General features: G+C 42.6%; 1 protein-coding gene across 1 annotated transcript in view; it reads left to right on the top strand.

Annotated features, from left to right (window-relative positions):
• The window catches only part of NOX3 (NADPH oxidase 3), a 55114-nt gene that overhangs the window by 2071 nt on the left and 37809 nt on the right, over positions 1-15234 (top strand). The window contains exons 3-5 of the mRNA XM_032485434.1: positions 7667-7812; positions 10272-10453; positions 14737-14866. Coding sequence (XP_032341325.1) covers positions 7667-7812; positions 10272-10453; positions 14737-14866 — 458 coding nt within the window. The remainder of the gene's footprint in view (positions 1-7666; positions 7813-10271; positions 10454-14736; positions 14867-15234) is intronic.

Raw genomic sequence — 15234 nt, 5'->3', positions numbered from 1 at the left:
GCAGCATTCAAGATCAAGGTTAAACTCTGGTGAGGAAGAAAAGAAGAGGGGCAGTAACTAACTGGCTTGTGGTTTTGTTGGACCACAAAGACATTGCAATAAAAGGCTATCTGAACAAAAAAGAGTTATGATTCAGGACTGTTTCCTCCAACTAATTTAACTATAAACTGTTTTTCTCATTTGTTTTTATCCTCTCATGCATAAAAAAATAGCAGAGTAAAAAGAACACTCAAAACAAATGTGGATTTAATTAAGCAACAAGACATGACAGACGGTGCCCCAGTGCCAATTAACACAACTTTGGGTGTGCGGTGAGACGTGTGGGGAGAGTTCCCCACCGACTGTCTTCAACGCCAGATTAAACCAACCTGCGAAACATTTGCAAAAGGTCTTTGGAGTTTGTTAAGAATTAAGGATAAAAATACATCATGTCCTAGAGAAAACCAGCAAAGGGATAGAGGACAAAAACCAGAGCTAATCCATCATTGTGCTTCAAAGCCTACAGTAACGCTGAGTATATGTAGGTGCCAATAATCTTTGATGAATGAGAGAATGCAGGAAGGAATGAAGACTCAGGGAAGCAGATTTCAGCTCAGAAATGGAATTCTTTGCCAGACCTTGAAAATTATCTAAAATTAGAGTGAGGGTCCCCTGAGAGTTCTGGGTTTCCTGTTGAGGGAGGTGTCCAAGTGGAGTCCAGATTGCTTCTTGGAAAGCTCTTCAGGGAAAGAATTTAAGGAATCTCTAGGCTTCCTTTAAAATCTTAAGAGTCTTTAATTCCTGTATTAAAAGAGGAGCTAAAACACAGTAAAATGGTAGGAAGAATATGATCACTATGCAATGGCTTTAAGGCAGAATTGAGCTCAAAGAGAACATTATAAAGATGTTATAGAGAGAAGGAACAAAAAAACCCCACAGCATCAAAAAAAAAAAAATCAGAAAAGGAATCAAGGAATAAAGGAAAACATGTGTAATGCAATAGTTTTTGCCTTAAACCTTTGGGTATGTATATTTCTTTACATGTAATCTTATATCAATAGTATCCATGCATCAGTGATGTGTATTGAATGTCTCCCTCCCATGTGCAAGATACCCTGACAGGAGCTATAACCTCCTGAATCTGGTGTGGTCAGTAACATTTTCAGGATGGAGTGTAATTCATAGAGGCAGCAGTTGATGAGAATCAGATGGCTGAGTTATTTCATACCCCTGCTACTGATGGGTTGGGTGATCTCAGATAAGTTCCTTATGTCCTTCTCCATGGAATTCAAAAAACAGTAATACAACCTAGCCAGCCCCAGGAGATGTGCAGAGTAGTGGTCAGGAGTGGACCTCTTGGAAACCTACAGACTTCAAGGTCATTTACTTGCTGCTCTTGCAAAGCACTTCAAATCCAAGTTTAGCATGGCTGGTAGGCTCCGCTATCCAGCCCAGCCCAGCAGCACTCCAGCCTCACCTCTCCACACACCCCGTTGATGTCTCCCCTGGGCAGGACCCAGCTACTGGCGCCCCCTGAGCAGTCTGTGCCTTTGCTCTTGCTGTTCCCCTTTGAAATGCATGTCCTCTCCTTCCTCACTGGGTAAGTTGTCGCCATATCCAGGACCCCTTGCCTGGCCCACCCTCCCCTGATCCTCCAGGCCCGGGCTGTTGGCCCACCCCACCTGTAGGCCCCAGTCACACCTCCTACACATAGTACAATTTCTCAGACTGTGATCACCTTAGGGATGGAGACTATCCCTTATGCCGCTCGGCTTTCCTGGCCCCAGCACATAAAAGATTCTTAACAAATTCGGTCAAACCTGAGGAAGAGGAGAAGTCGGCCAGCAGGCAAACGAGATGGAGGGAATTACTGGGAAAAGGTACAGGACAGTACAGGAGTTGCCAGGGAACCAGGAGCGGTTTGGGATGGAGGGAAGATAGAGTGTGGGCAGTGAAGAGATTCAAGACGATGCCAGTCATCCGAGACAATAAATTCACATTCTGCTGCAGCAAGAGGAAGCCGGATGCTCTTTCTCCCTCTTTCCGCTCACAGATCCCTGCAGAGAATCAGGTATTCTCTCTGGCCCTCTTCTGCTTGAACCCCTACCGTTTGCCAGGCTCCCAAGCATCTCCTGGGGCTCTGCCAGCAGGGTCTGACTGCTTTTGAGAGCAGAGGGCTCCCCGCCTCCCACCGCCATGGCAACCAGCAGCCTCTGCGGTTGTTTCCATTCTGGGCAAAGGCAGGAGGGTGGGGAGGAAGCTCTCTGCTTCTCCCAAACCCTGACAAAGCAATTATTACATTTCACGTTAACTAAGAAATGTGGCTGGCAACTGCACTTTCAGAAAAAAGAAAAGAAAAAAAAAAAAAAAAAAAAAGCCTGGTCCTGGCTTTGTAGATATACCTTCGCTTTTCACATTTTTGTCCTTCTGGTGGATTCACTTAGAAGCAGCTGAAAATGTCCCCGTGCTTATTTTATTAGCATCACCCATTATGCTGCTTTTCAAAGAGGCGACTGGCTTAATAGAGGTGTGTAACCTTGGAAGAAGAGCGCCCACATCGGAGTTCGCGTGCCAGCCTCTCATTTCTCATCCGCTCCCCTAGAAGTTGAACTTTCAGGCTTTAATTGGTCAAATCATTAAAGGATGTAATTAGAGCCTGGTGAAGCCAGGCTGGGGGGGAGGAGGGGAGAGGCAAACAATGGTATCTATAATCAAGGACATCACTGAAAATACAGTGACAGGAACCCTTCTTCTTTTGGTGTCCTGCCTTCCTGCTTGCCTGCCTGTGATAAGGGCTGCCAGAGCCTTCTTCAGCCACTCATAAATCATTTTCAGGACCTATAACCCCACTGGTACAAAAAGCACAGTTCCGCAGCCTCTCCATTCTTACTAATGTGAATCTTTCTGGACTTTCTGGTCTACAGTAGACCTTGAAGACCCTTTCAACTAAATAGTAGTACTTTGAGCCTGAACTTCCTCCAAAAGGGCTGTGAGTAGGAACCCAGGCAACCATCTCCGGCAAATTTCACAGCTTGCATCTGCTAGATTCCAGGGCTGAACAATGACCCATGTCCGGCTCCTGATGAGTCACTAAAACTCGTTTGTAAACCTCAATAAACACAACAAGGACAGGTTGAGAGAAGCAAGCTCAGAATAAGGATGCAGAGAAAAAATGATCTGGAGGCCCCACCATGGAGAAAAGTCCCTGAGGCCCAAACTCTTCAGGACCTGATCTGAAAAGAATTGCTACCGATCTGGTTCTGCCTGAGGCGTGCGGAGATCCAAGGAGGCTCCTCCCCCGTCCTGCCTAATGTGATTTGATGTCATTTACAAACGAGTGGCGTGCGCAGGGTGCCAGAGAATATGTGTATTCCTGCAGAAATCAGACCACAAATTTGAAAGTTTGGGGCCAGATTCTGGCTGCAAGAAACAGCCAAGATTTATCCCAGGGTCCTGGTTTCCAAAGGCTGCTTAATTAGGAGGTGACTAACTCCAAAATGACTGTTATCGCTGACAGGCAGGCAGAAAGATAGCAAGAACTGACCACACTTCCAAGATTCTCCCTCAGTTACACTTCCTTTGATCTCCTGAAAAAGAAAAAGAAGGAAAGAAGGAAGGAAAAGGAAGTTTCTCAGAGCAACTGGCTCTAATTGTAGCCTTTATAGGATTATTTTTTTTGTTCACTCTTCAATAAAACTCTTTATTTGAACTCAGAAGTTCACACATCAATTAAATGTGCATTTGTAGTGTGTCCAAGATTGTGGCTTGCTTTTAACTGTAATAGTACTTTGGTAAGAAAATAAAATTGTAGGAAGACCCAGCTATAGCATCTTTATCCTGGCATTTGGGTGGGTTCTGGAAACGTGGATCTTGGGCTCTTCCCAGTGCTTGGCAGAGAGTCCCCAGAGGAACTGAGGACCCAGGAAGAGAGCCCCTGTGTAGTTAGCGGCATTGGATTTACCACTAGACTTAAAATGCCCCTTTGAGAAAGCGTTGATTTTGAAAACACATTAAAACATGAATTTCATGCTTGCCTGGCTTTCATATTGAACTATAGCTCCGTTTTAGATGACAGGCGATCCCCGTCAACTTCAGAGGGAGACACAGGAGCCAGGCAGCTGGAAGGGAGCCTCGATATCACCGTTTCGCCCCATCCACCCAATTTACAGATGATAAAACAGAGGCTGAAAGAAGTTACGTGGCTGAGAGGCATCCTCATCAGTGTCCTTTCTCCTACGTACTCATATCAAATCTAATAACGTGATATGGTTTTGATGACTAAGAAAGAGAAAAATAAAATCATGTCACCATTTTATCACATACTCGAAGCAACTGTCATTGTAAATATAGATAGCATGGCTATTCCTATTAAAATAACTAAAATTAATATAAAGGGGAGAATAGAAAATATAATGTCTGAAAAAGAACAAAAATAAGTACCTCCCCCAGTAACTACTGAGTCCCAACAGCCCTGGGTTTGGTAGCTGGGATACTTCTAGTCCCAAGCCGAGATCACAATAAAATTAGGGTCCAGTCTAAGAGGAAATAAAACACTTAGACAAACAAAATGGGCATGAGAAATGTTCTCTCTAAGAATTCCTGAGATAAGTAAAGAGATAGGAGATTCTGCTTTTTTATTTTCTACGTGTGAAAAGAAAAGAAAATGGAGGCAGCTGGAGCAAAGGAACATTTTAGACATGAATTTTAAAGTACATGGAAAAAAAACTGGAAAGAACAGTTTGCAATATACTCCCTCAGGAGCTACCTCTTGAAAAGTGTCTTGGGTTTTCTTATTCTACTTCATTAGTTTTTTCAGCTCTGTTATGGGAGACCTGGCAATAGGAATAAATAAATAGTTCAATATCTGTGCTCATTCAATAAATGTACTTAAATTGAGTTTAACAGTGTCCGGTTCTCAGGTGGAAATCAACCTAACAGAAAATAGATTGTGATTAACAGCTCATTACACAGGAGAAAACAGTTACAGAATGTAGAATACATTCTACATTGTATCCTGTGTTCCCTTTCTGATGGTCACATGTGGATTATGTATGAGTAAATTTTGCTTGAAGCTCAGTCTCCATTTCTGTAAAATAGGAAGAGCTCCTTTCTGTCTGGTGTGCTTTAGTCCATGGAAGGAGAACTGGGGAAAGCTAGGAGCAGGGGAGTGAGGATAAAGGGATATAATGTAAAGGGAATATTTACACCCACCTACAATGAGAAACTATTTGACTCCAGATTAAAGACACCAAGCAAACCATTCAAAGAGTTCTAACCAAGCCCTTAGGAGAAATTCATTTTCAGTAAACAGCAAGGTATAATAATTATTGATTAGTGAAAAGGAAGCAATATAACTTAAAGATCAAAAGAAGAGGCCCTGGAATCAGGCAAACAGGATTTTAACCCACCTTTGTCATTAATGGACCACAGGTTCCTTAACTTTTTATGTACTGGTCTGTAAAATGGGAATAAGACTCATACCTGAGGAGTACATGAGATAATACTCCTAAAGAATTTATAGCAGTGTTCAGAGTAAGTATTCAATGTATGTTAGCTATGGAAATATTGCCTGTTTTTTCAAAACTTTAAGGTAATCATCAGAAAATAGCCATCAAAGACACTGGACAACGTTCAATTTAGCAAACGGCTCCCATTTTACACACAGCATATTGCAAGAGACTGCGAACAGCTAAGCTTTTCTAGCTTTGTGGATGTTGAAACTGAACAAGGCAGCCCCTTCATAGACGTGGCCGCATGTGATGATAAATGAAAGATAAGAGGAAAGACACTGCCCTTTGGGTAGTAATCTCACCAAACCCCTAAGGTGATGGTCAGCATCACAGACTCAAAAACACTATCATGTGCTTTGCCTTCTTAAGTGAGCTTCAACCTAAAGTGTATGTAAATTGATTTCTAATGTAAAGGCTGTAAGAAAAATGTGCAAAACTACGTATTAGCAGGGAAAACACTACTCCCACGATGTTGCACACAGATTGAGCTCCTGGCCATGTCTCCCTCTCTGTGATTTCATGGTCACTCAGCAAATCTGCCTAAGGACCCGCTGGATGCTAAGCAATGTGCCAGGCGTTGAGGTTTCAAGATGAACAAGTTTTGAGGAGTCAAAGTCCGTCGAGAAATGCAGGGATAAATAAATACTCAGAGCAATAATACCTGGGAAATGTCATCATTCGTGCCTGTGGAATTGAAGAAGGCTTGAGAAAACAGCTGTTGAGTCGGGTCTTGAAGAAACATGAGTACTACTTTGCAGGGTAGAAAGGGAATGGCTCTGTTAAAAGGAACTCAGGTGACAGAGAGAAGAAACTAAATAGAAGCTGGCATTTCTAAATACATCTGCTACGAGGACCACGGGAACCAAAATGCTACCAATATTCACAGAAGTTTCTACTGTTCCTTTTTCCCTCACTCCCCACCCCTCAACCCACAACATAAGCCCAGCCATGGAGGACCCCAGAATTCACCCACAATCTGCAGAGACGGTATCATAGTAGTAGACTCTGCTACTTTTCACTGTGGGTGCAGGAAAAAAAAAAGAACCAGGATATCAACTGGGAAATCATCTATACTCTGGTAATGAATTCTTTTTTCACACTTGAACCTGATCCCAATGGCAAGTATCAACTGGCCACCCGGCAGGGCTTCCATTCACAAGGAAGGCTTCAGGACATCCTCGTCTGGACATTGTGACTGCTGGCTTCCCTACAGATTTCATGAGACGGGAAAGAGTAGCATCAAGCACAGACAGTTAGAAGGCACTTGAACTTGAACTTGACCTCTTCATTTGGAACTCAGACATCACCAACTCCCAGAATTAGAAAGCTGGGTTTTAGTCTTAAAAATTATACAGAGATGGGAGTAGAGTAAGGCTCAGTGGTAGAGTGTGTGCTTAGCATACTCAAGGTCCTAGGTTCAATCTCAGTACCTCCATTAAAAGAAATAAGCAATTAATTAAACCTAATTACCTCCCCTCTCCCCAAAAATGAAAAGCAGAGTCTAAACTGGAAGTTTAAAAAAGGAAAAGAATATACAGAGAGATTTAGTTCCATAAATACTGGCTTATTTCAGTCCACTAGGAATAACACATGGGTGGGCGTGTGTGCGTGCGTGCGTGTGTGTGTGTAGGTACACATATATATATACCTTAAAATGTATCGAGTAAGAATAAAAAATATAATGTCTGAAAGAGAACAAAAACAAAAACACTATCTTCCCTGGTATCTGTCACATATGTCATGTGCATATATATCAGTGTGCACGATGTACAGTATTCTACAAAAATGCTTTCTGATTTCTTGGGAAAGAAGATACATATGTGGTGTATTTTCTTATACATATGTATATGATAGAATATCTATATATACAACTATATATATCGTAATATCTATTCTACTTCCAGAATGATTGTATGTTTATATTAAATTATAGTGAATTGAAACTTACTGTATGTCTTAATATAATTTAAGTCAATGTGGTGAATCAGACAATATCTTTGGAAGTATTCCATTCACACTATTCAAGACACTGAGAACGATGCACAAATAAATCAGTCTTCCTTGGAGATTGTAAGAACCACAACAGAGAAACGTGACCGTACAGTCATTGTGTTCAGAGTAACTACTAAGGAAGAATTCCACATGGCGTGTGTGCCCTGTCATCTCCCCGCCCGTAGCCATCCACATCGTCGCTCATCTGTGTAACCTGGAGCGCTACCACTGGGCCCAGTCAGCGGAAGCAGACGGATTTCTGGCTGCACTTTCCAAACTTGGCGACACCCCAAACGAAACCTACCTCAACCCTATCCGGACCTTCCACACGGTGAGTCCTCTTTGCATGCTACCTGGTTTTTCATCCCTCAAATTCTTCCTTTTCAGATCCTGTTATCAGAAATACTGTATTTATTTCTAAAGCTTTTAGTAGAAAAAAAAAGAGAGAGAGAGAGAGAGGTTTCTGCCAAATGCTAACATCAATTTTGCCTTTTAAAAAAAAGTTATTTTTCCTGCCATCAATGTTGCTAAGAGGTTGTGAGCAAGAAGAAAAAAACAAACTAAAGCCACTTAATTAGTTTATGGCAAAAAATAATAAATACATCTAAATGAGAAGTACAATAACCTGTTAAAATTCGAACTTTTACATTTTTTTAAGCAGCTATGATGAGATATTTGGGGGCTGATGTTAGAATGATAAAGAATGTGAAATGCCGTCTAATTCAGGGATGCGTTTTAATTTTGCAAATTGTTTTCTGGATCCCTTCTCCTGGGTCATGTTTTGGTACCCATGTGACTGGCTAGTTTGCCAAATCTGATCCTGGGCAGAGCAGCTAATTTCCTAATGAGACCTGCTCAGCTGGTGACATCATTAATGCTAATTAGCTGTGTGCACAGAGGCCAGCACATGTGGGAAACAAAAAGAAAACTCAAAATGTAACCAAAAAGAAACCCAAAGGCTCCACCTGGGGAGACGAAAAGTCTCCCCTTCAATCCACCCTCTACCTCTTTCTTTCTGGTTGAGCTAAACTTCTGCCACATCCTACCATATTGGAGTATGTATCCAGCATGTTGACCAAGCTCAAAAATCTGTATTGGCCAACAAGAGATGGAGAGTTCTCCATTCCCACCCAGGCCATCTCTTTAAAGTGACCATTTAGCCCACGCCAAATTCAAAGTCTCTTTTGGGAAGAAATTCTCCCATGTCATGACCCCTAATTACCCTATGATGACTTCGAATATCAGGCCGTTGATCAAACAGAGCTACTGTGCTCTTAGCTGACAACAACCAGAAGCATGGTTTCACACCCATTAGTCAACACTGCAGATGCCTTAAGCCTGTGGGGGTGGACCTCATTTGAGCTGCTGCATTTTATCCGGGCACCTACTGGGATTAACTCTTTCCCCAACTAAGGCTCTGAAAGTTCATTGCTACACACACCCAAGAATAAACCTCAACATTTTGAAGAGACTATATAATAAGTCGTACTTATTACAAATACTTTGAAAGCAATTTAAGGAAATGGCTAAGCTATTCTCAATATAGTTATTGCGAATTTTAGAAGCAATATATTATGTAAGTACTAATTAAGTTCAGGAAGCCCTCTGATTTGGGGTATTTGGAGAAAGGTGGGTATCAGTAATAAAGTGTACATCATAGAGTGTTTCTAAAGAGACACAGTGGAATTGTTTTAGAGGATACATAGCAACTCAAGCCACTCTATAAATATGTCACAAGAAGAGGGAAGTGGGGATTTGCTTTAATAAGCAAAAGAAGAATGATTTGAAATTAGCACATCGTATGATGTAAATGGATTTTTAAAATGCCTGAGTACACTTGAAAACAAGTCTCTTAAATGGTTTAGACATACCCTTTTCAGTTTTATTTCCACTGTTTGCTCTACGAACTAAAGATAAACAACGGAGAAGTCCCTGTCCAAATTACCGGGAGATCTCAAAGCAGCCTAAATTAATGAGATTTCACTGACAAAAGATAGAGTGTGAGTTTACGGAGCCGATGGTTGCCTCGAGGACAGCACCACAATGCGTGCATGCTAATGATTTGGCCAGAATATAGGAAACTCACAATGAAAACAAAATGCTTTGTGATTCATACTCTACAAGGCTATGTAGCCATCTTCTGCACTCACAGGTCAGAATTCTGGCCTGTTGGCAGTGTCTGTCTGAGAAGAATAGCTGTATCTTTATTGATCGCCTGGGATTTACAAAGCCTTATTCCAAGCCTCCTGAGGTAGCAGGAAAGAATGCAAGTCATGGGACTTCCAATTAAGAAGCAAGAGCCAGGCCTACCTGCCCGGGGAACAGAGTATGCATCTGCTTTATGAGGAATGCCCCTGAGGGGCCGCTCCAGAAAACTTGTTTATTGATGTTAAGGTGCAATTAGCATCTTATGTTAGATGGCGATCCTCATTTTTATTTTGAAAATTAAAAACTTGAAACTCAACTTTATTTCGTAGTATTTCATCTTAAAACGCAGTTTTATAAATTGTACTCATTTCAATTCAACATAATAACCTCAACATGACAATTGATTTATACAGATGGGAAAAAATTACAGTTCATGAAATGGCACTGGACAAAATCTGAGCATAGTGAATGTGGAGCATAGACGAGGATGAGAAGCTTGAGGTGTGGGGGGGGCCCTTTTGGAGGCTAACATGCTTCTGATTAGAGCATTTTGAATTGCTCCCTGTGTGGACTCTAAAATATTGATCCTAAAGTGGGAACCTAGGACTGAGACATTAACGTCATGGCGTTTGTTTCTTTTAGAGCACGATCACTGAGACACTGACGACCATCTCAGGCATTTCGGGCCTGTTGATCTCTCTGGCTTTGACCTTGATCATGACCTCTTCCACCGAGTTCATCCGCCAGATGTCCTATGAGTTGTTCTGGTACACACACCATGTTTTCATCATCTTCTTTATCAGTCTGGCTGTCCACGGGGCAGGGTGAGTCCAGACGGTGGTCAGTGTGTAAGATTTTATCTCCATGAACCTCAAAATAGTCTTAGAATGCCTTTTTGATGGAGGAACGTGACGTGTGGGACTACTGGACACACAGAATATGTGAAAAAGCACATTCACTGTGGCAAACTCCTTTTTAATAACATAGATGGTGCAGGACTGTATTCTTCCTCTAATTCTAATTTTAACCCTGTTGGGGAGTCTTGACATGTGTATAAGATTAAGGAATTTTAATGAATGCTGGATAACAATAGATCTATGCTTCATTCAGAACCTATTTCCATAATCCAATTTATATGGGATTAGTCAGGAGATATATATATATATATATACATACATATACATATATATATATACACACACACACTTTTTTTTTAATTCTTGAACATTTTATTAAAAAAAAAATCTCTGAAGCATAAGAGCTGTCAAATGGTCAAATATGAAAAGAAAGGTGTCCATCACCCTTTTAGGCAATTTTTTTTTTGAGAAAAAAAATATAGAAAGTAAAAGAAAAACATCATTCTGTCTTTTGTCTGCTCTAAGAATTAGAGAAGAGTTACCACAATTTGGTAAATGAAAAGGAACTTAGTTTATTTTTAATTTTTATGATTTTTGATTTATTTTTCAAGATGAAGTTCCAATCATCTTTTTGCCCCTCTCTTTCTTTCTTTCTTTCTTTCTTTCTTTCTTTATTTATTTATTTATTTTTCTTCCAGTTTTTTGTCTTGTTTTTAAAAATATGGAATTTGTGACTTGACTTCAGGTGCCCCTGCTCTGGTACCTATTCCCAGTGGGTAATGAAGCCCTTCTGTCCTTCCCTGGGCTTGTCCACCACACTGATGTCACAGAAAGAATTATTTCATGCCCCTGTGCTGTGTCCCTGCAGCTGGCATCTAGACACCGCTGAGTTGAGATCTCCTTCTGGATTCCTCTGTGTAAAAGAAGTGACCTACTTCTCACCTTCCCCATCTCTTCTGTATCAGTCAGGATAGGCAGCGTTAGCTGCTATAACAGACAACCCCCAAGTCTCAGTGGCTGCAGAGCCATCAGCCAGCAAGTTCTTCTTCACAGTCATTCAGGGACCCAGGCTCCCTCCACCCTGTGGCTCCTCCCTCATTTAGTTTCTTGGAGTCTTCTCTACTCAGCCAGTGAATGGAGAAGGAATCCAAGAGAAGTTCTATGGGACAGGCTTAGAAGGAGCACATGTTGATCTCACCCACATTCCAGTGGCTGGAACTCAATCAGGATATATAATTTTGAAACCTGACTACTTCTGCTTGACCAAAATCATCACTAGGAAACCCTGTGTGGGGGAGGGGACAGTGTGTGAAATGGCCAGTCTGACCTCGGCTCTGCCACTAGTCATCAGAGTGACCACATGCAAGCCTTTTACATGCTCTGGACCTCAGTTTCCCCATCTGACCTCTAGGATTCCTTTTCGCTCAAACATCCCATAAAATGCTGGTCTGGCATTCAACACCCACCTGACACACTTAATTTCTTCATCGGGAAGTTAGAGCAGCACCCAAAGTATTGCACCTTCAAATAAAATGTTTTTAATTCTTCAAATATTACCAAAATGGCTCTAGGCCAATTAACCAGTTCATGTCTGTATGCTAGTTTGTCCCATATTAATTATTCCATAAATTGATGCCTTTTCCCCTATGTTAAATTTTCAAGGCACATTTATACGCATGATCAGTTTGACCCCTACAACAGTCCTGTCCAGTGGAGACGGTGCTGTTATCCCCATTTCATAAGGAGGAAATGGCCGCTCAGAGGGTTAAGTGATTCACTCAAGATCCCAGGACAAATAGACGGCAGAGTCAGACCTAAGACACCAGTCTTCAGACTACCAAACCTCTACTCGTAACAAGCCCCGGAGAAAAGTTCCGGTGCAGAAAGCACACCTCTACTTTCCTGCATAAAACACGCGTCGACACTTGCAGGAACGTGGCTGGTGATACGGCAAAGCCTCACGTGGCTTTACCAGCGGCGCTCCTGCCGCTTCCCACACCGGCAGGATACCCGGTCCTGCACAGCGTTCTCCCGCCACGGCAGCTGCTGAGGGCCGAGGGCCCTGGTCTCAGGGGTGGGATCTGGAGGAGCAAACACATGGCCACAGAGACTGCGTGGCCTAGCAAGTCACACCCTACGGGGTGACTGTGGCCCCGTGCGGGACCCCGTGGCAGCTCTTCTAGATCTGACCTCCACAGGTCAACCGCCTCCTCCAGTCTCCCCCCACCCACACTAGATGCTCCTCCCAGCCCAGCCCCCCACTTCTTAAAGGGGGTCCCCTTCTGCTGCTGCCCCTGCCGGATTAACAGCTCCCACACCATCCATTAGCTTGTCTGACACACAGACATGGGAGAAGGAAAAATTGCCCCTGGGGGGCATATGTGACCCTAAAAAACCGCCATTCCTCTGCTGATTTTTAGAAACCTAACCTACTCAATATGCAGATTTATGCTGCTGCTGCCTGACTAAAGGCTTTCTAGTTCCTTTTAACTTTAAAATATCTGTAGTTGACTCTGGAATGTGTAATCCCTCACCCTGACTTCTGTCTTTGGCATGTGTCTCACCCCAAAGGCTGCCTGGCCTTCCTTCCTCTGTGGGTTCTTCTGCCGAGGCCAGGGGGTTAACCTCTGTAGTCCATCCGGGAAGCTCGTCATATCCACGTGCGACTGCAAGTCCTCTTCACAGAAATGATAGTGGCCTCGCCCTGATCCTTCCTCCCCTGCATCCCCACCCTGGGGCATAGCAGAAGCACAGGAGGATTTCCATGGGCTGTATTTCACAGGAGATATTTTTTAATATTGAAATAACATTTCATAAGATGAAATTTTTTAGTCACTTAAACTTAGTTGAAAGGCTTATTTGGGGATCAGGGCCTCATTTAATCTTCTCAGCTTGAACTATTCCACAGCTACTGTTTACAGCAGAAAGTAATTTGCAAATTCTATACAAAACGCCAAGTAAAGTAGGATTATTGGAATGTGTTAAAGCTCACTAATCTTCCTATTATGGGATGGCATAGATGAAGACATAAAAAGTGTAATATTTTTAAAAAGATACTTAACTGCATTTGAGAAGTGTTCTGAGGTTTCTTTGGATAATATAAGAAAGGTTGCCCAAGGCCTGAGAACGAAAGTGTTAAAATTTATGGGTTCTTTTCCTCCTGCTCCTGTTTTCTCTTCACCCTTCCCGTGTCTGGGCATCATTTGCTCATGGGAGATTCACAGATAGATTTGCTCATCTAACTCAGAGGGATGTTATCAAGTTGGATGACTTCCAGAGGACAGGCTGGGACAGAGGCCAGGATTTGTTTCCAAGGGCATTGCCAAAGCTTCATCCTAGGCCCTACCGTGCAGCAGAGGACATGTCACTCCACCAGGCTACCCAGGACCTGCACTGCGTGATGCTATCTGTTCTCAGCCTGTGGGGGCCATGTTCCTCAAAAATAAATCAATGTATGTTATTCATAAACACCTAGGAATTGAGCAGGTCTTAGATTACATGACCCTGATGTGACATGCTTCATAGCCTGTGCACCGATGGGTGAATGGAGGAATTTGTACCTAAGCAACTTGTCGAAGGTGAATCGGTACTGCATTTGTGGCAAATACAGTCCGGCAGGATCACTGGACTCTCAATCCAGTGCTCTGCTCACAAAGGCCAACTTCCTTTTTCACTCTCAAATTCAACAATGTCATCTTGAAGACACATTTCACGCTGACCAGTTTTGACCCTGTCAAATACTAAGCCTGCTAGGGGTCACTGGGGGGAAAAATACCATTATTCTGGGCACTTCTTTTGACTTCTTCACTTGACAACTTCTAGATGCTCAGAAACAAACCAGGAAGGGTCAAAGTTCAATATATTTGAAGAAGACCCACATAACACAAAGTTAGCCAATTAGCCCAAATCAGCAATCAGGACAAGATGTAACCTAATTAAATTCAACAGTCTACAAAAGGATGTGTTCAAACAATTTTCCTTCATTATGAATTCTCTAATATAGACACTTTCAATTTAACACAGGATACCACAGAGGGGCACTTACTTCTTTTCTGGGATCTTCAAAGTTACTGGAAACTACTTAAATTCCTATTTTTAAAGATGTGAAGGGAAATGCCCCAGAGCCCAGATTTCAAGACAGAGGAAGGGTTATTCCAGAGCCCACCATAGAATACTATCTGTGGTGTCACAAGACTGCACAAAATCAATTTCAAACTTGGGGGTTTTGTTTTGTTTTGTTTAATGGCAAGGCGGATTGTCCGAGGTCAAACCCCCGAGAGTCTGTCGCGGCACAACGTCACCTTCTGCAGAGATCACCACGCCGAGTGGCACACAGCGGTCCGGTGCCCCGCGCCTCAATTTTCTGGCAAGGAACCTTCGGTAAGAATGAACCCAGGCGCTTTTAAAAATAGCTGTCGCCACACTTGAAATAGCTGAGCTTTTATAGGCTTGAAAAAAGAACAGCCCATGTCACCCCTAGACAAAGCCAACTCTTTATTAAGTGTGCTAATGGAGAAATCGAGTTATGGATAATTTTAAGAGAGGTTTACTGCCAAAAGCACTCTGTTCGTTTGGAAATGTGTTCTTCTACTTACATTTAAAAATGGATGTCTGGGTGTGGGAATTCATAGTCCCCCAAGCACAGTAATGTCTCTGGGGGAGTCGGCAAGCCGTTTGGTCGCGCCCCCACCCCCACTCTCTGTGCGCGCAGCTCCCCTGCCCCCAGAGCATCTCCCCTCTCCTTTCTG

The sequence above is a fragment of the Camelus ferus genome, chromosome 8 (assembly GCF_009834535.1).
Source record: "Camelus ferus isolate YT-003-E chromosome 8, BCGSAC_Cfer_1.0, whole genome shotgun sequence".
Lineage (NCBI taxonomy): Eukaryota > Metazoa > Chordata > Mammalia > Artiodactyla > Camelidae > Camelus > Camelus ferus.
This window is presented reverse-complemented; position numbering and strand designations above follow the sequence as displayed.